Here is a 27,486-nt window from a genome sequence, read left to right on the forward strand (position 1 = left end):
GATAAAAGCCTTCAGAGGAGTAGAAAGGTTTCAAAATAGGCTTTAGGAATTACTTTATATCACTTGCAAAATTCCTAAAATTGCATGTGGTTCTGTGGAACTCATTATTGCTCTAATTTCAGGTTTCTGTGTAAAAAGTATTCACAGAACTGGCTGTGGTAGTGCATACACTCTGCCAATTTTACTTAGTGAATTTGTACTAGTACATTTAATGGGATTATTGATCTCCTAGAACTTAGGTTTATCATGTTATAATACATTTGTTTGTTCTTTTTTTTTTAAGAAAAAAAATTTTTTTAGCTGTAAATGGACACAATACCTGTATTTTATTTATTTATTTTTATGTGGTGCTGAGAATCGAACCAGTGCCTCACACATGCAAGCAAGAGTCTACCACTGAGCTACAACTCCTGCCCCATTTCTTTTGTTTCTTATTTCTCTTTTCTGAATTTTGTTATTGTGTACAACTACAAAAAAATAAATATTTTTAAAAAAAGACAATGTGGTATATGTACACAATGGAATAATACTCAGCCATAAGGCCAAAAGTTCTCTCTAATATGTGGATGCTAACATGTATATCTGAATGGGCAGTTCCTGTGACTTTCTTCCTTTTTTGTATTCTCAAACAGGGTTATATGAAGTTCAGTTCTTGATGAACTGCTTGTAACAGTTGTTCTTATGAGCCAACCTGATGGGTGGTTCAGATTTCCCTCTGAGAAACAAAACTGCTGACCACCTACAGTAGGATATTATAAGGAGAAGTCCTTTTCTCATCCTTCAGATTATGTATAATGTCTCCTTTCAAGACTCTTATCATTCTTGTTTCTTCAAAAGGCTTAACTTTGAGGTGAAATAAAGGAGACTGACATCAAGAAATGAAAATTTAATTCAAATATGAAGAAAACTAGATTGTATACCATACACCTGCAGAGCATCTCTGTATTACTGCTGCAGTACAGTTTATAGCACTGCTACAGTTAGTAGATAAATATTGGCAGCTTGAGTGAGTTCATCTCTCCCCCCTCTCAAAGGGCACCAAATAAATACTGGGTAAGAGTAGCTTGCTAGGAGAGTTGAAATAACAAGTTAACCAATTTTGTCTCTGTGATAATCCAGTGCCAGCAGGAGGCAAGTACTGAAGAAGAGAAGGGACAGCTTTTATACTAAAAAAGAATTCCTCTGATCATGTTACCATCTCTTATAAAGAATTCAGGGAATTCAACAAGTAGAAAATTACATTATAGCCATTTTAAAGTAAATAATTTAGTGGTATTAATGACATTTGTAGTGCTTTGGAACCATTGCTATTATACATTCTTAGAAGTTTTTCATACTCCACCCCCAAATTTAAAAAACAATGTTCTGGGGATCAGCCCAGGATCTCAAACATGCTAGGCAAGTACTCTTCCATTGACCTATATCCCCATCTTTTTTATTTTATTTTGAGACAGGGTCTTTCTAAGGTTGCTCAGGCTGGCCTTAAACGTGTGTGTGTGTGTGTGTGTGTGTGTGTGTGTCTGTGTTTTTAGCAGGGATTGAACCCAGAAGCACTTAACCACATCCCCAGCCCATTTTTTCATTTTTATTTTGATACGGGGTTTTTCTGAGTTGTACAAGCTGGCTTTGGACTTGAGATCCACTCCTGAGCTGCTGGGATTATAGCAATGCACCAGCCATCATGACCAATTTGAAAATATCATACTCACTAACTCGCCATTCTCTGTATTCTCAGCCCCTGGTGGCTACTATTCTATTCTCTGTCTAAATGAATTTCCCTGTTCTAGGTACCTCATTTATGTGGAATCATACAGTATCTTTTTGTGTGATTTATTTCACTTAGCATAATAATTTTTTCAAGGTTCATCTGTGTTGTAGCATGAATCAGAATTCTGTTCCTGTTTATGGCTGAATAATTCCATTCTATAGCCATACCACATATTTTTATCCATTCATTAGTTAATGGACACAGGGTTATTTCTAGCTTTTTGTCTAACATTTCTAAGAACATTTGTATACAAGTGTCTATTTCAGTCCCAGGTAAGTTTATATGAACACCAGATATTCATGGTGTATTTCTTCCTGTAAGTCTATCCATTATTGTTTTCCTCCCAGAAGATATTTTTTATAACTTGGATCTGCTTTTGATTTTTTTCTATGTATGATAAAGGGTGAGGATTCCCTTCCCACTCACACCTAAAATAAATAAAATACATATTAAAGGGTATTTTTGCTGAGAATGGCATTTTAGGTTGACTCCTCTTCCACATTAGGTACCTGGGATTGTAACCCAGGGGCACTTAACTCTACTGAGTCATATCCCCAGCCCTTTTTTATATTTCATGTAGAGACAGGGTCTCACTAATTTGCTTAGGGCCTTGCTAAATTTCTGAGGCTGGCTTTGACCTTGAGACCCTCCTGCCTCAGCCCCCAGGCCTCTGGGATTACAGGCATGTGCTATCATGCTCAACCTGAGGGTTGACTTCTTAAGAAATTTTTGGTACATTAAATATTAGTTTTTCTACTGATTTGCATGGTTTATGATGAGAAATCTGATGTTATTCCTACCTTTGTATCTTAATATATATTGTCTCTGACTCAAAAAAAGTTTTCTTTTTATCATTGGTAAGGATGTGTGTTGTATAGGGTCAGGGTGTGCATTTCTTTGAGAAGAGGTATGTGAACATACGGTTGGAAATACATGCTTGTGGAGAGGCATTTTGAGAATGTTGTGCAGGAATGGTATGTGTGTGTTGTGTGTGAGCAGATTTGTGTCTCTTAGATAGGGATGGGTTTGTGTGTAGGTGTGTTGTGCAATTTTATATTTATGTATGTGAAGTATTAATATATCTTAGCTAGTCAATATTGGCTTTGTTTATTTAGAATATTAACATATGGAGTTGGGACTTTTTATGCCAGTTAAAACATTTTTATTCCTATTTTCTGTTTTCGTTTTTGTCTTCTGTTTTCTATTTTTGTTTATGTACCACCGAGCTACATCCCTAGCCCTTTTTTAAACAAAATAATCTAGTTAATTAATATTTTTTTAAGTTGTTGATGGACCTTTATTTTTTATTTATTTGTATGTGGCACTGAGGATCAAACCCAGTACTTCATGCATGCTAGGCAAGCTCTCAGCCCCTGAGCTACACCCAGCCCCTAATTTATTTTTTGAGATAGGATTTTGTTAAGTTCCTGAGGCTGGCCTAAAACTTTGGATCCTCTTGCTTCAGCTTCCCAAGTAGCTGGAATTCCAGGCATATACTGCCATACCTGGCTTCCTTTTAAAATTTATCTTTTTTTTTCTTGTTACTCCTTTTTAAAAACATTTTATAATTTATGAATTTCTGATTGTCTTTGAAATTTTATAATGCATAATTTTAGATATTCTCTCCAAATTAAGGACTTTAGGACCCTTTACCTCTGATACTTCCCTTCCCCCAAATCATACTTTGATTATTGAAAATATTCCAGTTTGACTTTAGAAATCCCACAATTTATATTCCATTTTTTCCTAACCACACTATTTTAAATATCTCACACATATTACTTTCAAAAAATTAACTTTGTATTTACCATATTATATTAATCTTTTTTTGCATGTCAGATTGTACTTGGAGGTTCATTCCTTTAGAGCAAATTTCTTGGGGTATTATCTCCAGTTCACAATTCTAGCTTGACAAATCTTTTTCTTTGGACCCTGTGTGGATTGTATTTCACTATCTTTGACTATTGCTGTCAAAGCCTAATAAGTGGTATTATCTTAACTGCTTGAACTCAGTCTATTTTCTAGTTGTTCCTTTTGGTGTTAACAAAGAGGTAGACTTCTTTCTTTCTTTCTTTTTTTGTAGTTATAAAGCATGTCTTTATTTTATTTATTTTTTAAACTTGGTGCTGAGGATCAAACCCAGTGCCTCACATGTGCTAGGCAATAGCCACTGAGCTACAGCCCCAGTCCCTAGATTTCTTTTTACTCATCCTTTTTTGGGGCTCTATTGGTTTTCACAGATCTGTGGAGCCAGGGCTTTGAGAATATTTGTTCTATCCCTCATAATTGATTTGAGAATATTTGTAGGTATTATCCATTCTCTGTCTTGTCTTTTTCTAGGAATACATTTAAAGTTGGTTGATTTTCTTTGATTATATCTTCCTGTTCTTTGATTTTTCTCCAGCTATGTCATATGTGGTTTTTAATCTTTTTATTTTTTTTGGTGGTGGTGGGGGAACCAGAGATTGAACTCTTGACCACTGAGCCACATCCCCAGCCCAATTTTGTATTTTATTTAGGGACACGGGTCTAACTGAATTGCTTAGTGCCTTGCTGTTGCCTGAGGCTGGCTTTGAACTTGAGATTCTCCTGCCTCAGCCTCCAGAGCCACTGGGATTACAGGCATGCGCCACCACGCCCTGCAATTTTTAACCTTTTTCATTGAGTGTAACAGTGGTTCCATCCTCACCCCTAATTGTTTATTTCTGATATTGGGAAGTGTTATCCCTGGTGATCTTCCCTGTATTTGAAAGACCAGTGATGCCCCTTCTCCAGGGTGCTGTTATTCTACATTGGGAGTTTTCCTTAGCTCATCACTTGCCATGCTACATGTAAATGGAAGTATCTTAACAAGTTTTGAAGTGGCAAACAACATTTTGAAGTGAAGGTCCTAGAGGCATAAAAATATGTAAGGAATTATTTAGTTCTGTTTGCTGAGAGATTTGGAGGCCAAAATTGCTATATAATTTCTTTAGGCACTTAAGTAGATTGTTTAAAATCACTGCATTGATGTACTGTTTTATTTTAGTGATCATTCAGGGTATGTTCGTCCAGTACCTGTGCCACGGAGTTTAAATAGTGATATTTCCTATTTTGGTGTTGGGGGCAAGCAGGCTGTTTTCTTTGTTGGACAATCAGCCAGAGTAAGTAGAAACATATCTTTTTACTTAAATTATTTTTTGAAGTTGACCTGTACGATTATTAGCAATTTTTAAAGTCCTCTTTTAATATTTGACAGATGATAAGTAAACCTGCAGAGTCCCAAGATGTTCATGAGCTTGTACTTTCTAAAGAAGATTTTGAGAAGAAGGAAAAAAATAAGGAGGCAATATATAGTGGATATATTAGAAACAGAAAGGTACAATACACTTAATTCATAACTGTAAATGTATTCCTTTGGACAGACGATAGGACTGAACTTTTTTCTAATTTATTGCTAAGTTGCCAACGTTGTTTTAAAAGTTTGAAGATACGATAATTTTCAAATGAGCTACGTAGTTTTTCATTTTTTCTTTAATCATGTTAGTGACAAAAATAATTGTTTTTGTGCTTCCTTATAGTAAAACTCTTCCTGTAATAAATTATATTATAAAGCCTAGTAAGCTTTCTGTAAATTGCTTGTAAGAAATGTAAACTTTTTTACTTGGTGTGAATTTGGGTTTTAAAGTCTTTGTTAAAAACTGACCATGGAAATGATGTAAAGAAACTGTGATATGTTAGTTGACTTTCAGAAAATCAGAGCTCCAGAGAAACAAATGAAATTCTGTTGCAAGTTTATATTTAAATTGTCTTTTTAATATGACAAATATTTAACAAATTTGGATCTTGGAGGTGAGTACATAGAATTTATTGAATATTCAACTTTTCTTTTTGAAACATTTTATAATTTTTCATCTTAGAATCTTTATTTTAAAGTAATTTTGAGCATTTTAAAACTTGTTTTCTGGGCTGGAGGTGTGGCTTGGTGATAGAGTACTTGCCTACCATATATGAGGTCCTGGATTCAATCCTCAGTACCTAAAAGAAAAAAAAAATTATTCCAAAATAAATCAGAAAATTTAACAGGAAAGAAAATGAGAATATTGCCAAATGTCATATAATATTTTGGTGACCCCCCCCTCCCAGTGTCTTTTTTTTTTTTTTTTGGTGATACTAGAGATTGAACGTAGGGCCTAGCACATGCTAGGTAAGCACTGTACCACTGAGCTACATTCCTAGCCCTTTATTTTATTTTGAAATAGGGTCTCACTGGATTGCCCAGATTGGCCTCAAACTTGCAATTCTCCTGCCTCAGTCTCTGGAGTAGATGGCATTATAAGCATACATCACTAGGCTTGGCCCAATTCTGTTTTTAAAAATATATAACTTATAGCTTTGATTCTACATTTCTTTTTTTTTTAAGATGTTGATGAACCTGAGAATTGAACTCAGTAACTCACATATGCGAGGCAAGTGCTTTACAGCTGAGCCACAACCTCAGCCCTGATTTAGATTTCTTATATTAACATTTAGAGTATTACCCTATTTTATAAAATGTGCAATATATTTTTAATTGCGCCACAATATTTCTTATTTGTAGAATTGTACTATAATTAGAAAGATACTGCCATGAAATCTTAATATTTTGTTAGAATTTTAATAGTTGACAATATATTTAAACTTTTAAAATGTCCTTGGTATGTGTTCAAGATTAAACTCAAAAATCAGCAGTTGTGTATGAAGGACCTATCTGCTCAGTTCCTTATTTTTAGGAAAAAAGGAGAAAAGGCAATAAAATGTTGGCAATTTGATAGATATAAATATTGCCTTTTCTTTTATTACTGCTAGGTTGAATTTATTTTTATGTTTTTTAGCTACTTTTACTTTTTCTATAATTTAACATTCCTCTGCTCAGGAAATTACTTTCATATATTTCACTTTATTAAAAATTTGTATGTATTTAACAAATTACATATTTTGTAATATATTTGCCTAACAGACTTCTATGTCTTCTATCTTACCATCAAAAAGCCTTATTTAATATATTGGTGGAAATATTAATTGCCATGTTAAAACTAGTTAAAAGGGCTGGGGTTGTGGCTCAGTGGTAGAGCGCTTGCCTAGCATGTGTGAGGCCCTGGATTCGATTTTCAGCACCACTTATAAATAAAATAAAAGTTTATTGACAATTAAAAAAAATGTTAAAAAAAAAGCTTAGGCATTAAAAAAAAAAAACTAGTTAAAAAACAAATTGAGAATGTAAGTGTATATTATGAAGCTTGAATAGGGCTGGGTCTCATGGATCATCTTTTCTTTGCCAGCTAAGTGCATCCCAACAGGCATTTAACAGGTAGCAATTGGTACTTGTTCTTTTCTTTTACTGAGCAGTTTTTTCTAGACTAATTTTTTTGAACTTCTATCTCTGACCGTTTAGCCATTTCCAGAATGTGGGTGAAGTTGGTGGTACTCTTTTCTTTCCTTTTTCTTTTTCTTTTCCTTTCTTTTTTTGGGTACTGGGGATTGAAACCAGGGATACTTTACCAGTGAGTTACATCCCCAGTCCTTTTTGAAATTGTTTCATTTTGGGACAGGGTCTCATTAAGTTGCTAATCCTGGCCTCAAACTTGTGATTCTTCTCCCTCAGCCTCCTAACTATCTAGGATTGTGGGCAGCCACCATCATGCCCAATGAGCTGGTCGATCTTCCATCTGTAATTAGCAGTCTTGGCATATACAAATGTATGTGCCACTTAGATACCAACAATTCTCCAATCTGTTTTTTTTGTCAAGACTTTTCTGTTAGGATTATGATATTGAATCAGGCTGAGTTCAAACCATCTGATACTTTAAACAGTAAAGGATTTAATTATTTAGATACTTACATGAGTATCAGAAAGGCCAAAGGAATAATCAGCTGAACCTCCTAGAGTGATGCCAGGACATTCTGAACTGGCCTTGGAGGGATGCTGTATCTTCTGTAATTTTGAAGTAGGAAGACCTCTGTTGGGTACCAAAGAGTTGGAAAGATCTCATTTCCACAGTTGCTCCAACTGAAATACAAAATTTCTGGTTATAACCAGTGTTTTAGTGCCCTTTGGATACTTTGAAGTTGAAATCTGGTTACTGGTCCTTCAGGGTATGATAATAGAAAACCTTTAAGATATTTCTAGAAATGGCTTCAGTCTTAATTTTGCTAATACATCTAATTGTTGAAAACACATTTGCATGCTCAACCCAAATAGCTGGGGAATAATACTTTTTTGGTTTTCCAAACTTTGTAGCCCCAAAAAGGCACAATAAAAGATGGTAGGAATGAATATAGCTGATTACATCCAGTACATCCATTTCCAGTTTCATGTAGATGTCCTTCCCAGGTGTTCCACAAGTAACTCACTTTTGGTACAACCAAGTATGGTTGCATATACTGGTAATCCCAGGAACTAAGGTATCTGTCGTGGGAGGATTACAAATTCCAGGCTAGCTTCAGCAATTTAGCATGACCCTAAATGTCTTAAAATAAAAACTTACCAAAAAAAGGGTGGAGTGGGGATTGACACTGGGTTCATTCCCTAGTAATGCAAAAAAAAAAAAAAATTAAAATAAAATAAACACACACACACACACACACAGTCTTTAAACCTTTCTTTCTACCTGCTTCTTCCCAACTACCCATTTTAATTATTGACTTCACAGTTAGAACTGACAATCTATGTTGCTAGGCATTCACNTTTTTTTTTTTTTTTTTTTGAGGGTAGGTGCACCTGCTTACTCACTGTACCTTTTGACTGCATTGAGGAGAATGCAGAGATGGAGGAAATGTGCTTTGTTTCTAGTGTTATTATAACCTAAGAGCAGAGACAACATAAACATACATAAAAATAGCTAATAGGGGCATAAGTGTACTGAAGAGAGAAGGATAGTTTGGAAGGACAGGAGGCAATTTTCTGAATTTGGAAGAAGACAGCAAATCATGAAGTACTTGGGTGAAGAAGCAGCATTTTTTGTGAACTTTAAAAGAGGTAGAGGCTTGAATCTACACAGATAATTAATAAAAGTAGAAAGACATCTATTCTTACCTAAAATTCATTAATGTGAGGGTCACCATCATATATTTAAAGCCTTGGAATTGGATGAGATCATTCCTTGAAGTAGTGAATATAGCTGAAGAGGCCAAGTCTGAGCTTAAAGCATTAACACCAACATTTAAGGGTTAACATTAACACTTAGGGTTTGGCATTAACATATAAGGTTTAGAATATAAAGAAAGAGTTGGCAAAGGAATACTGAAAGGATAAGCTTGTGAGATCCAAGGAAACTAGAATATAGTATCCCTGCAGCCAAGTGAAGAATTATAAGGAGGAAATAATCACATTTGTCAAATACTTTGTGGCAGTGGGGCAAATATTTTCTAGAAGATCCTATAGCAAGCAATAAATGTTGGGTTGTCCTGCAGCCTACCTTGTATGGAAAAAATGTAGTAGAAATGAGGCTAAGAAGGGTAGATTGGTTATAAAGTCTTAAAAGTACTTCTTGGGAATTTCTGAATTGAAATAATGGAAATATTAAAAATATTACTTTTTATAAAGTGCACTTTATGAAAATAATTTTATTAAAATATTACAGTGCTTTTGTTTTTCTGATGATGGTTATCAAGGTGTTTTGCATTGTATAAAGGAATTTTGTAAAGTTGTTATTATTAAACCTGTTAGTAATATTAATACTTTAGCCTTTTTTTTTTTTTTAACTAATTTATTAGGTCAAGACAATCAAGACACTCCCCCTCTTTTATGGAAGCATAGTAAGATTTTTTCTTTATGGTGATCATGATGGAGAAGTATATGCTACAGGAGGAGAAGTTCAAATTGCAATGGTAAGACAGTAAGTAATAAAAATATGTACTGATAGACTCTTGGTACCACTTTTGTGTAATCATTGAAATAAAGACACAGTATTTTATATTTTGCTTGCACTTGGTCTTTCCATTGGATAAAGCAGTTGTAGTTAGCTTGAATTTTTGCTTCATATTTAATGTTTTTAATAATCTTTAGAACTTAACATCTACGTGCCCAATGTTTTACAAATACACACACACACACACACACATACACACATATATATATAGTTATAGTTATCATGGGGATTTTGTAAAGTGTACATTTCCTCCAGGGCCTATAAGCTAGTAAACATTGGAGCAAGAATTCTCTCCTAAGAATGAGTAACTGCAAGAATAGAATGAGTTTTTTCCCTACATATCTTGTTATTTGAGTGGTTTATCATTTGGACAATGGAGATTACATAAAAAATGAAAATAGATACTCTTGTATAATGTAAGAATAACTATTCTCATTTAAGTAAGGGAAAATGGGGCTGGGATTGTAGCTCAGTAGTAGAGTGCTTGCCTAGCATGAATGAGGCACTGGGTTCAATCCTCAGCACCACATAAAAATAAATAAGTAAATAAAATAAAGGTATCTGTCTTTAACAACAACAACAACAAAAAAGTTAAAAATTAATACTTTAAAAAGGTAAAATAGATCACTTTGACAGAAACAAGTGGCGTTTGCAGTTAAATTTAAATGGTTTTCTTTGGAATGTTGGTATAAATTAATTTTATTAATTCAGGAACCTCAGGCACTATATGATGAAGTGAAAACTGTCCCAATTGCAAAGCTGGATAGGACAGTCGCTGAGAAAACTGTGAGAAAATATGTAGAAGATGAAATGGCAAGGTAAGTCATTTCTAGAAATATGGCAAAAATAAAAAATTCAAGAGGCATTGCAATGCTTTTAAGTATCCTTGAGTGTGTCATTTACCCTTCTGATAGTGCTTTGTAGTTTTAAGATAATGTATAGATAGGTGTCGGTGGTATGGCACAGATGTAGAGCATGTGACTACCATGCATGAAGCCCTGGGTTCAATCTCCAGCACTGAAGAAAAAAAAAAAGTTCTACATATTGAGGTGAACTTCTTGACATTAAATATTAAATGTCTGTTTACCAAAAAAAGAACCCTACATTTGTAGGAGAAAAGGATATCTTATGTATCTGAAGTATTATATTTTTAGGTACCATGATTATAATAGGAATTTATTAAAAAGCAACCTGTTTTGTCTAATAACTATGTGAAAATTATAATGCCTTTGTGTTAGTCTCCTTTTTGCCCTATGACCAAAACTACCTTATAAGAGCATCTTAGAGGAGGAAAAGTTTATTTTGGCTTATGTATTCAGAGGTCTCAGTCCATAGTCTGCTTAGTCCATCGCTCTGGGCCTGAGGCATAGCTTCATGGCAGAAGAAGATGGAGGAGGAAAGCTGCTCACCTTATGGAAACCAGGAAGCAAAGGGGAAGGAGGCTAAGAGAAAAAATAAAATCCTAAAGGGCACACCCCCAGAGACCTACATCTTCCACCCACACTCCACCTTCCTACAGTTATTTACCCGCATAGTTCATTCAAATTAATCTACCAAATGGATTAATAATTTGGAAAGAGTTGCTTATCTTCTAGTTCTCTAACTTTAACCAACTATTGTTAACTTAATCCATCAAATCGTTTAATCCACTGATTTGGTTAGAGTTCCCATAATCTGATTATTTTACCTCCTGCATCAGCACAGGAGCTTTTTAGACTATATCTTATATCCAAACTTTAACAACCTTCTAAAAAGCAAAATTTTTACTTCTACAAATTTTGCTTATGTATTGATGATGTAATCATTTGGTTTTTACTGAAATTTTCTCTTCTTAGAGTTCATCCTCTCTCAAGATATTTTGACTTGCTTTTTTTGGAAGCTACAGCAAAATTAAAGAAAAGAAAAAACATTTTAGTTGATTAGTCATATAAATTTCCAGATTTAACCTTTCAAATATGTATATATCAACAATAAGTCTTTTTAAAAAAATTTTATTGTTTAGTTTTAGGAGGACACAATATTTTTGTTTTATTTTTATGTGGTGCTGAGAATTGAACCCAGTGCCTCCCGCATGCTAGCCGAGCATGCTACCACTTTGAGCCACATCCCCAGCCCCTCAACAATAACTCTTTAAAGGAAGTCTAGTAGAGCAGGGGGAGGATGCGAGGAAAAAAGAGGGGGGATCATGAAGTGAAATGGATTTCTATGTATGTATGAGTTTGTCATGATGAACCCACTACTATGTATAACTATGAAACTCTTAAAAGAAGAAAAAAACTAAGATTCTAGTAACTTATATACTTTTTCTGGGGGGGTAGGTGGTATTGTATATTGAACACAGGGTCTCACACATGCCAGGTAGTTAAGTTGTATATTTCTAATTAAGACTATAATTAACCAAATTTATGAAACATTAATAGGTTAATTTCATTATAGGCTCCCTGATAGATTGTCAGTAACTTGGCCTGAAGGAGATGAATTGTTGCCTAATGAGATTAGGCCTGCTGGAACCCCTATTGGTATGTAATCATTGAAATAAAGACACAGTATTTTATATTTTGCTTGCACTTGATCTTTCCATTGGATAAAGCAGTTGTAGTTAGTTTGAATTTTTGCTTCATATTTAATATTTTTAATAATCTTTAGAACTTAACATCTTATGTCTTTGTCTAGTTTGTTGTTTTTCTAATACCAAAAAAAATGCTTTTATTTTGTCTTATATTTCTAATAAGTAAAGAACCATGAAAAATTAAAATGTGATAGGAAAACCTAGCAGATTAAGCAGAGTTTTGGGGTGTAATTAAGATATGCTTTATTTTAACTTTTAACTCATAGGTGCATTAAGAATTGAAATACTGAATAAAAAGGGAGAGGCAATGCAAAAGCTTCCAGGAACAAGTCACGGAGGTTCAAAGAAACTCCTAGTTGAGCTTAAAGTTATATTACACTGTAAGTATACAGACAAATTCAGACCTTTAATGTTGTTCTTAAAGATGTGCTACAGATTTGAGTATCTTCTTGTACTTATTGATGACAGTAATCTGATGATAGTGAATTTGATTAAAGTTAAAAATTTTATGTGTGATATAAATAGTTCACTTTTTATTACTAAGGTTTATGTTTTTCAAAACTAGCCTGAATGTTCCCAGAAATGTAATTATGAGATAAAGAACAGGTATGATACATATGTGTAGAACTACTAATTTAGATAATCATTAAGGTCTCTTCCAAATGAAAACTACTGTGGCTCTAAAACTGTGAACCAGAAGTACTTAACCCCAGATACTAGGCCTGGTCCTTTTTTGTGGTCAAGGGGAAAGAGCTGACCTTCTTGGTGGCACATGCCTATAATCACACCTACTTAGGAGATTGAGGGCAGGTTCAGGGCCATCCTAGGCAACTTAGCAAGACCCTGTCTCAAAATTTAGAATGGTGGGGCATGCATTTCGATGGTAGAGTGCTTGCCTAGCATGAAGAAGCATCTGGGTTTAATCTATAGTACCACAAAATATAAATAAAATAAATAAATAATACATGAGGTGGGAAGAGCTGAATATTACTGCTTATCTTCTAGTTCCTTAACTCTAACACACCTGTTAATAACATTCTTATTCATTGTTTTGTCTCAACTGCCTAAAATATTTTCTTTTATATTTGAATAATCTATTTTGTCACTGTATACTTGTTTGTCTACGCCACAGATCATTCAAGATTTGGTATTCTTAGTTTAACTGTTTTTTTTTTTTTGGTACCAGGGATTGAAGCCAAGGGTGCTTAACCATGAAGGCAAATCCCCAGCCCTTTTTATTTTTTTATTTTGAGACAATGTCTTGCTGAGTAGGGCCTCCCTGAGTTGCTCAGGCTGACCTCAAACTTGAGATCCTCCTGCCTCAGTCTCTCAAATTGCTTGGATTACAAGTGTTCACCACCATGCATGGCCTTGAACTTTTTTTTTTAAAGTAGTTTTTACTCTAATTTTTATTTTAATCCATTAACTTATTTTTATGTGCTTCTAGTGTATGCAGGTATCTAGATTGCCTTGCAACATTTGTAAAAAGACTATCCTTTCCCTATTGAATGATCATGGCACCCTTGTTAAATCAACTTACCATATATGTGAAGGCTTACAGGGTGGGTTTTTTTGTTTTTGGTGTTTTTTTTTGGTTGTTCAAAACATTACAAAGCTCTTAACATATCAAATTTCATGCATTAGATTCAAGTTGGTTATGAACTCCCAATTTTACCCCAAATACAGATTGCAGAATCACATCGGTTACACATCCACATTTTTACATAATGCCCTATTAGTAACTGCTGTATTCTGCTACCTTTCCTATCCACAACTATCCCCCCTCCCCTCCCCTCCCCTCCCATCTTCTCTCTCTACCCCATCTACTGTAATTCATTTCTCTCCTTGTTTATTTTCCCATTCCCCTCACAACCTCTTATATGTAATTTTGTATAACAATGAGGGTCTCCCTCCATTATCATGCAATTTCCCTTTTCTCTCCTTTTCCCTCCCACCTCATGTCTCTGTTTAATGTTAATCTTTTCTTCCTGCTCTTCCTCCCTGCTCTGTTCTTAGTTGCTCTCATTATATCAAAGAAGACATTTGTTATTTTTTTTTTAGGGATTGGCTAGCTTCACTAAGCGTAATCTGCTCTAGTGCCATCCATTTCCCTGCAAATTCCATGATTTTGTCATTTTTTAGTGCTGCGTAATGCTCCATGGTGTATAAATGCCACATTTTTTTTATCCATTCATCTATTGAAGGGCATCTGGGTTGGTTCCACAGTCTAGCAATTGTGAATTGTGCTGCTATGAACATCGATGTAGCAGTATCCCTGTAGTACGCTCTTTTAAGGTCTTCAGGGAAAAGTCCAAGAAGGGCAATAGCTGGGTCAAATGGTGGTTCCATTCCCAGCTTTCCCAGGAATCTCCATACTGCTTTCCAGATTGGCCGCACCAGTTTGCAGTCCCACCAGCAATGTACAAGAGTACCCTTTTCCCCACATCCTCTCCAGCACTTGTTGTTGTTTGACTTCATAATGGCTGCCAATCTTACTGGAGTGAGATGGTATCTTAGGGTGGTTTTGATTTGCATTTCTCTGACTGCTAGAGATGGTGAGCATTTTTTCATGTACTTGTTGATTGATTGTATGTCCTCCTCTGAGAAGTGTCTGTTCAGGTCTTTGGCCCATTTGTTGATTGGGTTATTTGTTTTCTTATTGTTTAATTTTTTGAGTTCTTTGTATACTCTGGATATTAGGGCTCTATCTGAAGTGTGAGGAGTAAAAATTTGTTCCCATGATGTAGGCTCCCTATTTACCTCTTTTATTGTTTCTCTTGCTGAGAGAAAACTTTTCAGTTTAAGTAAGTCCCATTTGTTGATTTTTGTTATCAACTTTTGTGCTATGGGTGTCCTATTAAGGAATTTGGAGCCCGACCCTACAATATGTAGATCGGAGCCAACTTTTTCTTCTATCAGACGCAGAGTCTCTGATTTGATATCTAGCTCCTTGATCCACTTTGAGTTAACTTTTGTGCATGGCGAGAGGAGGGGATTCAGTTTCATTTTGTTGCATATGGATTTCCAGTTTTCCCAGCACCATTTGTTGAAGATGCTATCCTCCCTCCATTGCATGCTTTTAGCTCCTTTATCAAATATAAGATAGTTGTAGCTTTGTGGATTAGTCTCTGTGTCCTCTATTCTGTACCATTGGTCCACCCTCCTGTTTTGGTACCAGTACCATGCTGTTTTTGTTACTATTGCTCTGTAATATAGTTTTAAGTCTGGTATCGCTATACCGCCTGATTCGCACTTCCTGCTTAGAATTGCTTTTGCTATTCTGGGTCTTTTATTTTTCCATATGAATTTCATGATTGCTTTATCCATTTCTACAAGAAATGCCGTTGGGATTTTGATTGGCATTGCATTAAACCTATAGAGAACTTTTGGTAATATCGCCATTTTGATGATGTTAGTTCTGCCTATCCATGAACAGGGTATATTTTTCCATCTTCTAAGATCTTCTTCTACTTCTCTTTTTAGGGTTTTGTAGTTTTCATTATATAAATCTTTCACCTCTTTTGTTAGGTTGATTCCCAAGTATTTTATTTTTTTTGAGGATATTGTGAATGGAGTGTTTTTCCTCATTTCCGTTTCAGAAGTTTTGTCGCTGATATACAGAAATGCCTTTGATTTATGCGTGTTGATTTTATATCCTGCCACTTTGCTGAATTCATTTATTAGTTCTAGTAGTTTTTTTGTAGACCCTTTTGGGTCTTCTAGGTATAGAATCATGTCATCTGCAAATAGTGATAATTTAAGTTCTTCCTTTCCTATTTTTATGCCTTTAATTTCTTTCGTCTGTCTAATTGCTCTGGCCAGTGTTTCGAGAACTATATTGAATAGAAGTGGTGATAGAGGGCATCCCTGTCTTGTTCCAGATTTTAGGGGGAATGCCTTCAATTTTTCTCCATTGAGAATGATGCTAGCCTGAGGCTTAGCATAGATAGCTTTTACAATGTCGAGGTAAGTTCCTGTTATCCCTAGTTTTTCTAATGTTTTGAACATAAAGGGATGCTGTACTTTGTCGAATGCTTTTTCTGCGTCTATTGAGATGATCATATGGTTCTTATTTTTAAGTCTATTGATGTGGTGAATAACATTTATTGATTTCCGTATATTGAACCATCCTTGCATCCCAGGGATGAATCCTACTTGATCATGGTGCACAATTTTTTTGATGTGCCTTTGTATCCGATTCGCCAGAATTTTATTGAGGATTTTTGCATCTAGGTTCATCAGAGATATTGGTCTGTAGTTTTCTTTCTTTGAGGTGTCTTTGTCTGGTTTCGGAATCAGGGTGATGTTGGCCTCATAGAATGAATTTGGCAGAGCTCCTTCTTTTTCTATTTCCTGAAATAACTTGAAAAGTATTGGTATTAATTCTTCCTTAAAGGTTTTGTAAAACTCCGCTGTATACCCATCCGGTCCTGGGCTTTTCTTGGTTGGAAGTCTTTTGATTGCTTCTTCTATTTCATCTATTGTTATTGGTCTGTTTAAGTTGTGAGTATCCTCCTGACTCAGTCTGGGCAAATCATATGACTTAAGGAATTTATCGATGTCTTCACTATCTTCTATTTTATTGGAATATAGGTTTTCAAAATAATTTCTAATTGTCTTCTGTATTTCTGTAGTGTCTGTTGTGATATTGCCTTTTTCATCCCGTATGTTAGTGATTTGAGTTCTCTCTCTTCTTCTCTTCGTTAGCATGGCTAAGGGTCTGTCGATCTTATTTATTTTTTCAAAGAACCAACTTTTAGTTTTGTTAATTTTTTCAATAGTTTCTTTTGTTTCAATTTCGTTGATTTCCGCTCTGATTTTAATTATTTCTTGCCTTCTGCTACATTTGCTGTTGTTTTGCTCTTCCTTTTCTAGGGCTTTGAGATGAAGTGTGAGCTCATTTATTTGTTGGTTTTTCCTTTTTTTGAGGAATGACCTCCAAGCGATGAATTTCCCTCTTAAAACTGCTTTCATTGTGTCCCATAGATTCCGATATGTTGTGTCTGTATTTTCATTTATCTCTAAGAATTTTTTGATTTCCTCCTTTATGTCTTCTGTAACCCATTGATCATTCAGTAACATATTGTTCATTTTCCATGTGATGTAGGATTTTTCCTTCCTTCTTTTATCATTGATTTCCAGTTTCATTCCATTATGATCAGATAAAATGCATGGTATTATCTCCACCCCTGTATATTTACTGAGGGTTGCCCTATGGCATAATATATGGTCTATTTTTGAGGAGGATCCATGTGCTGCTGAGAAAAAAGTATATCCACTTGATGATGGTTGATATATTCTATATATGTCAGTTAAGTCTAGGTTGTTGATTGTGATATTGAGTTCTATAGTTTCTTTATTCAGCTTTTGTTTGGAGGATCTGTCCAATTGTGAGAGAGGTGTGTTGAAGTCACCCATAATTATTGTGTTGTGGTCTATTTGATTCTTGAACTTGAGGAGAATTTGTTTTATGAACGTCGCAGCACCATTATTTGGTGCATAAATATTGATAATTGTTATGTCTTGTTGGTGAATGGTTCCTTTTAACAGTATATAATGTCCTTCCTTATCCCTTTTGATTAATTTAGTCTTGAAGTCAATTTTATTCGATATGAGGATGGCCACCCCTGCTTGCTTACGAGGACCGTGTGCATGGTATATTTTTTCCCAACCTTTCACCTTCAGCCTGTGTATGTCTTTTCCAATCAGATGTGTCTCCTGGAGGCAGCATATTGTTGGATTTGTTTTTTTAATCCATGTTACCAGCCTATGTCGCTTTATTGGAGAGTTTAAGCCATTAACGTTTAGAGTTACTATTGATATATGGTTTGTACTTCCAGCCATGTTTGATTATTTATCTTCTTTTTTTTTTTTTTTTTTTAATTTAGTTTGTTTCTCCATGGTTAGCTTTCCCCCCGCCCTCTGTCTTTATAGAGGCACTTCCCACTGATGGTTTTGGTTATTGTTTTTCATTTCTTCCTCGTGTAGTGTTTTGCTCAAGATGCTTTGCAATGCTGGTTTTCTGGCTGCAAATTCTTTTAGCTTTTGTTTATCATGAAAGATTTTTATTTCGTTATCGTACCTGAAGCTTAATTTTGCTGGATACAGAATTCTTGGTTGGCATCCATTGTCTTTCAGTGTTTGAAATACGTTGTTCCAGGATCTTCTCGCTTTCAGCGTCTGTGATGAAAAATCCGTTGTTAACCTTATTGGTTTACCCCTGAATGTAATCTGCCTCCTTTCTCTTGTAGCTTTTAATATTTTCTCTTTGTTCTGTATATTGGATATCTTCATAACAATGTGTCTTGGCGTTGGTCTACTGTGATTTTGTGTGCTCGGTGTCCTGTATGCATCTACAATTTGTATATCCGTTTCCTTTTTTATTTCTGGAAAGTTTTCTGTAATTATTTCTTTCAGCAGGTTACTCATTCCCTTGGTTTGAATCTCTGTACCTTCTTCTATCCCGATGACTCGTAGGTTTGGTTTCTTTATGTTATCCCATATCTCTTGGATGTTTTTCTCGTGGTTTTTAACCAGCCTTTCTGAGTTGGCTAGGCTCTTTTCAAGATGATATATTTTGTCTTCATTATCTGATGTTCTGGCTTCTACTTGCTCCACTCTGTTAGTGATACTCTCAATTGAGTTTTTAATTTGGTTTATCGTTTCCTTCATTTCTAGAATTATTGTTTGTTTTTTTTTATAATCTCAATCTCCTGATAAAGATGCTTAACTTCTTCTTTTATCTGTCTATGTAATTCATTTTCAAAGTGTTCTTTCACTGTTTGGATTTGCTGTCTCGTATCCTCTTTAAGGTTCCATTCCATCTGTCTAAGGTGTTCCTTGAGTTCTTTATATGACCATTTTTCTGCTGACTCTAGGTCCTCCTGAATATTTAGGCTGTCCTTCATTGTTTGTACTCCTTTTCTTCCTTGCTTTTTTATGCTGCTCATGTTACTTCTTGTTCTGTTTGACTGCTGAGTTACTGTTTACTCTTATAAATTTATTTGATGCTTGGGAGGAAAGATATTAGAAGGGAAGGGAAGAAGTCACTAAAGAGAATGAGAGTAGGCAGGTAGAATTCAAGGAAGGGGGAATAAGAAAATTGAAAGAAATGAAAAGACAAAAGAAAAAAAATAGAAAATAAAGAAAGAAAAAAAATTGTTTTAATAATAAAGATTAAAAACATGAAAATTAAAATTTAAAGAAATAATACTAATAATAATAAAATAAAAAAAATTTTTTTAAAAATTAAAAACATTAAAAAAAGTTAAAGAACAACAATACCAACAAAAAAAATGAAAATGAAAGAAAAAGAAAAAAAATAATAATAAATGCAGTCATAGATTTCGATTAACTTCTCTTCCAGTAGGTGGAGCTGTGCCCACTGCGCCAAGCTTCTCCTCTCAATTGGTGGGAACCATTCACTGTGCAGCAGCTCTTCGTCCCAGACTGGGCGGGTCTCCAATCCTGAGTGCCTAGGGCCTTCTCTTGTGTTTCCTCAAGCCAGGCCCTGCTCACCTGTGACTCTTACCACAATACTGGCTACACTCCAGGTCTGCTGCTCCTGGGAGCCCTGTTTTCATGAACGCCTGGGCACACTCTCCCTGTTTGCCTCCCTCAGACCATAAGTTTGTAGAGCTTGGGGCTGAGAACCCCCAGCGAATTTGCTTGCCCTCCAGTAGCCACCCCCCCGGTAGCTGGTGCAAGAGACCTCAGTTGTCAGCACTGGTGGGAGCGGTAGCCGGGAGTTCCACGCCGCGAGTCCCCGCGCCACTCCTGATTCCCTCGGTCTGGCTATAGAGCTCACAGGAGAGCTGGGAGGGGCTCTTAAGGTTTCCCCGCTGTGTGGAGAGAGATGGCTAGGGGATTACACACCTGTCGCGCTGGTTTCAATGAAGTTATCTCCTCCGCACGTGACGTCAGTTCTCTGCCATGGTGGTATCCCTTTCGCCGTGCGGGCGGGGCTGTTCGCAGAGCGCGGGGTGGGGGCGGGAGCTGTTCACCCGAGGGGGGGTCGTTTGCAGCGCCGAACCGCCGGGGGCGGTTTACAGAGCCGGGCCGGCGGGGGCTTGGGCAGGCAGTGGCTGTTTGAACGTTCGCCACCGGGCTAGCTGCGGCCTTTCGGCGGCTGCCGGCGGGACTGGGCCCCTGCGCCTCGTGGCCGAGACAAACTGGCACTTCCAATACACTTACTAATTCCTGGCAGGTGTCCTTTCAGCGGAATTTTGCTAGACGTTTCTCAGCAGGTAGCATGTAGGTGTATTAATGGGTCTCTTTGATCCCGTTACTGTGGAGGTATTGAAAGTGCTGCCTCCTCACCGGCCGCCATGTTGGGTCCCCCCTTGGTGTTTTTGTTTTAGGGTTTTCTGCCTATAAATAATATCATGTTATCTATGAACAGAAATACTTTTCTTTTTTTTCCCCTCCCAAATTCATGCTTTCTATTCATGTTTTTTTCATGTTTAATTGCTTTGGGTAGAACTTACAATAATATGTTGAGTAGATGTGATGAAAGCAGGTTTGCCTATTTTATTCTGAATCTTGGAGGAAAAGTATTTAGTCCTTTGATTTCATCAAATGTTTTTTCTGCTTCAGTCCAGACTTTGTTTTGTTGAATTATCATTGTTTTCCAGCAATAAATCCCACTTGTATATCATGTAGTCCTTTTAAAATACTTGGGCAAAATAAATAAAACCATGCTGAACTTGATTTGCTAGTATTTTGTTGAACTTTTGCATCAGTATGCATTAGCGTTATGGATCTGTAGTTTTCTTTTGATGTCTTTGTCTAGCTTCAATATCAAGTAATGCTCATTTTATTAAAGAAATTAGGAGGTGTTTCTTTCCTCTTTAATCTTTTGGAGGAGTTTGAGCAGGACTAGTGTTTCCATTCATTTTTTAATCCCCTGTAACCAATCTACCACCAAACTGATATTAAAATATATGTTTGTCCAAATCATCATGATGGTTTATCCTAACCATTTAGTACCTGCTTCACTGAAGACCCCGCTACACTCTTGATCCAATTTATTTACCTCTTTGTACCTCAAAATGATCTTTTAAAATTGTAATCTGCTTATGTCACTCTCGTTTTGTATTACGTCACTTTTAGTGGCTGAGGATAATACCAGTCCTAACACTACAAAACCCCACATGTGATATGACCCTTTCTCCCTCCTTCTCAACTTACATTTCATTCTCATTCACCATACTACTAAATACAATTGCTTTCTTTTGGTTCCTGTAGAAGCCAAGTTTTCCCACCTCTGGACCAAATTTAGTTATTTCTTAAATATGTCTGCCCCCTAGTACAGGGTAGTCAACTATTTTTAAAGGATCAGGCAGTAATTTTTAAAAGGCTTTGAGGGGCATAAGGTCTTTGTCATAACTATTTAAATTATCAATGTAAATTGAAAGCAGCCATGCACAATATAGTAGTTTGCTGACCTCCTTGCCTTAAAAGATAAAAATGCGGGAACCGGGAATCTCTGCCTTCATAATTTGTGTGGTCTGACTGCTTCAACATTCCACTACCAAAATCAGCTGTGGCAGACAGGCCAAAAGGAGACCTGGCCCTGGTGACCATCCCTCAAGATGGGTTGATCTCACATCTGCTGCCTGGTCCATGCCTTCTCAGATCTTGGGTCTTGCTAAGTTGCTGAGGCTGGCATCGAACTTGTGATCCTGCCAGAACCTTCTGAGTCACTGGAGTTACAGTTGCAGAAAACTTAAGAACTGGCCTCACTGGTGGCCTGAAGTCAGTGAGATAGAGACACCAGAGCTTCCCTAGTGTGAAGTGGAGGGGGAGGCCAGAGGATTAGAAGGACAGGCTTGCTAGACTGGATTCATCCCGTGAATTGTCTGATGCTCCAGTCATTAGCTGAATACAAACATCTCTGCTGCAATCCCCACACCTGTGACTATGTTATTTTACATGTCAAAATTAATTTGGAGATGGGTTTAAGGTTGCTAATCAGCTGTCCTTAAAACGGGGATTGTATCCTGGATTATTCCTGTGGACCCTGAAAAGCAAAAGAGGAGAAGACTTGGTGGTATGCACCTCTAGACCCAGCTGCTCAAAGATGTAGGCAACAGGATGGCTTAGCCCAGGAGTTCATACCTGGGCAACACTGTGAGAGACCATCTCGAAAAAAGAACACAAGTGAAAAAGTGAGAGAGAGACAATAATTAAAGAAAAAAACAAAAAACTAAGGAACAATTGAAAGCATGAGCGGAAACCGACTGGCCGTTACTGATTCAGGACGGAGGAAAGGGACAACAAGCCAGGGATGCAGAGGCCTGTGGAAGGGGAGAACGGGGTACACCATGGGTGCCATGACTGACAGCAAAGGTATATGGAATCGTCTCCTGTGTGATGCAGATAGTGCCGGAGATGACTTTAGAATTAGTCTGCAAGCAAAAGTTTCATTAACTTTACAATTCTAGACCCCAAGAAGGAGGACACAGCCAGAACCAACCATCTCAATGTGGGTAGAACCCTGTAGGTATATGACACGAATTTCAGAGTAATGGAAAATTAAGAAAAAAATTTTACAAAGAAACAGAAGGCAGCATTGCTGGAGCACATGAAAAAATGCTGAGCAGAAAAAGCAGATTCTTCAAGCCAAACAAATACAAAAAAATTGCCCAGAGCATGATGCTTTGGCAAAAATGATCCAGCATCATCCAGACAGGCACAAGACACTAAAGGAACCAGAGGCTCTGAGGAAAGAATTAGAGCACACCTTTCACAGACTAAAGAAAGCACTGAAGATAAGCTGGAATTGAGACAGAAACCGCATCACATTCTTCTCATACCATCTACACCATTCAGCAAAGATTGGAAAATGACAAAAAGCTCTAAGACAGAAGCTCAAGAAACAAACATAGATAGGCTGATCACCATTCCCAAGGGTACTGACAGAGCTTGGTGATCTTAAGTGTGTCTAGAATATCCTAAGATATCTGAAGTTTGGTGGTGACATACTTTGCTCTTAAATATTAATGCACAGCTCATCATTCATATAAAGGAAAACCGCTTCAGTGTATATTTGTTTTATTGAAATGCATTTTTCATTTTTAAAAGATAGGCAGCAACACCCACAATTGTTTAATAAAGTGTCTTCAAACTAAAAAAAAAAAAAAAAGATAAAAATGCAAAACCAGGCCCAGTGGTACATGCCTGTGTAATCCCCGTCACTCAAGATGCTGAGGCAGGAGGAGCACTTGAGTGTAGAAATTCAAGACCAAGCTAGGTAATGCTTGAGTTTAGAGGTTTGAGACCAACTTAGGCAACAGGGTGAGACCCTATTTCAAAAAGAAAAAAGATTTAAAACTCCACAAAAGTAAGCATGTTGTTTTCTTCATGTTTTTCTAGTGCCTAGTATATAGGAGATAATTAATGCATATTTATTGAATAAATACATTGAAAATCAGAAAGTTGCTGAATCCTTTTATAGATATTTTATATTGATTTACTAATTTCTATGACCAATTTATAACTTATTTAAAATTAAAAATTTTTTGCACCATTTTTAAAATTTTTTGTTATTCATGAAGCGCATGTAGGATTATGTAACAAGCCCTTATACACTGATTAACCTAGTTCAACAAAATTATCAAATATTTGGCTTCATTTGCTTCATCCATTCTTTTTTGATGGTTGTTGAATCACAAGTACGTTTCTCTTATGGACTCTTTCTTATGTAATTATAATTCAGTTATTACCATATGATACCCAGTCCAGCTCAATATTCCCCAATTTGCAAAACTGATAACATTTTATAGTTGTTTTGGGGGATATCAGGCACATATATGTATTATGTTTAGTTATGTATTAAGTCTCTTTTCCACAGGAGAGCCCCCTCCTTTTTACCTTGCCAATGATTTTATAACAGAACTTATGTAGTGTTTTATTTATTTCTCATTATTTAATTGGAATGTTTTAAGAGGAAAATAAGCTTTTCTTCTACTCAGATAGAAAACTTATGACACCAATATGTCATGTATGTTTTTTCACACCAGCCAGTTTTTCATTTCTTACCAGACACTGTTGGGGTGTCCTGGAGTTTAATGTAATTCTAGCACTATCTGCCCAGAGTTAGCACAGACCTCAACTGTGCCACCCAATTAAGAAGTCTGTTCCAAATCCATACTTTCCCAAGACCTCCTCTCTAGATTTGATAATTTCCTAGCATGGTTCACAGAATTCAGAGAAACAAATACTTATGCTTACTATGCTTACTAGTCTATTATAAAGGATGCAACTCGGGAAGAGCCAAATTGATGCATAGGACAAGGTGTGGAGGAGGTACTTGTAGCTTTTAGGGGACCCTTCTAACACCTTGATAAGGTCACAACCCAGAAGCCCTCAAAACTTCTTCCTTATGGAGTTTCTTATGGGGATGTCATTATAGTAGATAGTGATAGATTAATTTATTGACATTCGGTGATTTAATTCAATATCCAACTCTTCTCTCCTCTCCCCTGAGGTTGGAGTTGTATATGGAAGTTCAGTCTTCTATCACATGGTACATTCCTCTGGCAACCTGCCCTTCATCCTTGGGTGGTTTCCAAAAGTTACTTCATCAACAAACTCAAATGTGGTTGAAAAGGGACTTTGTAATAAATAGCAAGAAATGCTTCTCTCACAGTATTCAAAATTCCAAGTAAAACCAAATATACCCAGCTCTTCAAATTCCTCCATATCCAGGGGTTCCACATCTGCTAGTTCTACCAAGTAAAGATTGAAAATACTTGGTAAAAAAATTGCTTCTGTACTGAATATGTGCAGACTTTTTTTCTTGTCATTCTCTGAGCAATGTAGTATAACAGTATTTACATAGTATTTACATTGTATTAGATGTCAAAAGTAATCTAGAGATGGTTTAAAATATATGGGAGTTTATGCTTAAGTTATATGCAAATATTACATCATTTTTTAGAGACTTGCACATCTGCAAATTTTGGTATCTGCAGGGTGCAGAAGGTATGTAGAGGGTGTCCTAGGATTACTATATATATTTCTGTATGAGATTATTACAGGTATCATTTAACTTGGTCCAATATTCTATTTCCTGCAAACTGGAAGTTAGTCCTAACAACTTGATTAGATTTAAGTTCACTTTTTTTTTTTTTTTACCCCTAAAGCAAGAAATCAGTACTTCATAAGTAATCTGTTTATTATAGTATTACATTATAGTATTACATTGCAGGTACATAATATCTAAATTGTCAATATTTTATCCATATTTTTTTGCTTTTATTTTATTGATTATGTGAAATGATAATTTTGGCATTCTGATTCTTCCTAATTTATTTTCTAGAGTTTGTATGTGAAGAAGTTTCCTTTATCAGTGAGGTTAATTTGGTTATTCTGAAAAATAGCATTTTCAGGAAAAGGGAGTATAAAGCCTTAGTTTATTTTTGGAGAGGATACCTCCAGTGTTGGGGATGGAACCCAGGAGTGTTCACTGAATTATATCCTCCCACTACCCCTCCTTTTTTTAAAGTTTGAGACAGGGTATTATTAATTCTATTATTATTATTATCTTCATACGTATACTTTGGATAATAATGATCATCACATTCCACCATCATTTATAACCCCATAACTCCTCACTTCCCCTCCAATCCCTCTCCCCTATCTAGAGTTCGTCTATTCCTCCCATGTTCCCTCTCCCTATCCCACTATGGATCAACCTCCTAATATCAAAGAAAACATTTGGCATTTGTTTTTTTGGGATTGGCTAACTTCACTTAGCGTTATCTTCTCTAACTCCATCCATTTACCTGCAAATGCCATGATTTTATTCTCTTTTTATTGCTGAGTAATATTCCATTGTGTATATATGTCACATTTTTTTTTTCCATTCATCTATTGAAGGCATCTAGATTGGTTCCACAGTTTAGCTATTGTGAATTGTGCTACTGTAAATATTGATGTGGCTGTGTCCTTGTAGTATGCTGTTTTTTAGGTCCTTTGGGTATAGACCGAGGAGAGGGATAGCTGAGTCAAATGGTGGTTCCATTCCTAATTTTCCAAGAAATCTCCATACTGCTTTCCATATTGGCTGCACCAATTTGTAGTCCCACCAACAGTGTATGAGTGTACTTTTTTCTCCAATCCTCGCCAACACTTACTGTTGTTTATCTTCATAATATCTGCCATTCTGACTGGAGTGAGATGAAATCTTAGATTAGTTTTGATTTGTATTTCTCTAATTGCTAGTGATGATGAACATTTTTTCATATATCCTCTTCTGAGAAGTGTCTGTTCAGGTCCTTGGCCCATTTATTGATTGGGTTATTTGGGTTTTTTTGGTGCTTAGCTTTTTGAGTTCTTTATATACCCTAGAGGTTAGTGTTCTGTCTGATGTGTGAGGGGTAAAAATTTGCTTCCAAAAGTGTAGGCTTTTGGGCTGGGGATGTGGCTCAAGTGGTAGCGCGCTCGCATGGTATGCGTGCGGCCCGGGTTCGATCCTCAGCACCACATACAAACAAAACAAAACAAAGATGTTGTGTCTGCCGATAACTAAAAAATAAAATATTAAAAAAAATTGACAAAACAAAAGTGTAGGCTTTCTATTCATCTCACAGATTGTTTCTTTTGCTAAGAAGAAACTTTTTAGTTTGAGTCCATCCCATTTATTGATTCTTGATTTTAATTCTTGGGCCACAGGAGTCTTATTAAGGAAGTTGGGGCCTAATCCCACATGATGGAGATTAGGGCCTACTTTTTCTTCTGTTAGAAGCAGTGTCTCTGGTTTTATTCCTAAGTCCTTGATCCGTTTTGAGTGGTTTATATAGGGGTTTATAGGGGTTTAATTTCATTTGTTGCTTATGGATTTCCAGTTTTTCCAGCACCATTTGTTGAAGAGGCTATCTTTTCTCCAATGCATGTTTTTAGCATCTTTGTCTAATATAAGATAATTGATCTATATAATGAAAATACAGACCCCTAAAGAAAAAAGTCAAAGAAGACCTTAGATGATGATAAGATCTACCTTGCTCTTAGATAGGCAGAATTAATATTATCAAAATGACCATACTTCCAAAAGCACTATACAGATTTAATGCAATTTCTATCAAAATCCCAATGACATTCCTTATAGAAATAGAAAAGGCAGTATGAAATTCATCTGGAAAAATAAGAGATCCAGAATAGCTAAAGCAATCCGTAGCAGGAAGAGTGAAGCAGGTGGCATCACTATACCAGACCTTAAACTATACTACTGAGCAATAGTAACAAAAACATCATGA

The 27,486-nt window shown here is 36.1% G+C and overlaps 1 protein-coding gene and 1 pseudogene across 1 annotated transcript in view; both read left to right on the top strand.

Moving 5' to 3' along the window:
• Positions 1–27,486, top strand: part of Smchd1 (structural maintenance of chromosomes flexible hinge domain containing 1) — a 139,938-nt gene that overhangs the window by 26,137 nt on the left and 86,315 nt on the right. The window contains exons 6-11 of the mRNA XM_048806597.1: positions 4,797–4,911; positions 5,007–5,138; positions 9,503–9,616; positions 10,369–10,475; positions 12,094–12,176; positions 12,493–12,606. Coding sequence (XP_048662554.1) covers positions 4,797–4,911; positions 5,007–5,138; positions 9,503–9,616; positions 10,369–10,475; positions 12,094–12,176; positions 12,493–12,606 — 665 coding nt within the window. The remainder of the gene's footprint in view (positions 1–4,796; positions 4,912–5,006; positions 5,139–9,502; positions 9,617–10,368; positions 10,476–12,093; positions 12,177–12,492; positions 12,607–27,486) is intronic.
• LOC125617762 lies at positions 21,564–23,662 on the top strand (annotated as a pseudogene).

Source organism: Marmota marmota, unplaced genomic scaffold (genome assembly GCF_001458135.2).
Source record: "Marmota marmota marmota unplaced genomic scaffold, marMar, whole genome shotgun sequence".
Classification (NCBI taxonomy): Eukaryota; Metazoa; Chordata; class Mammalia; order Rodentia; family Sciuridae; genus Marmota; species Marmota marmota.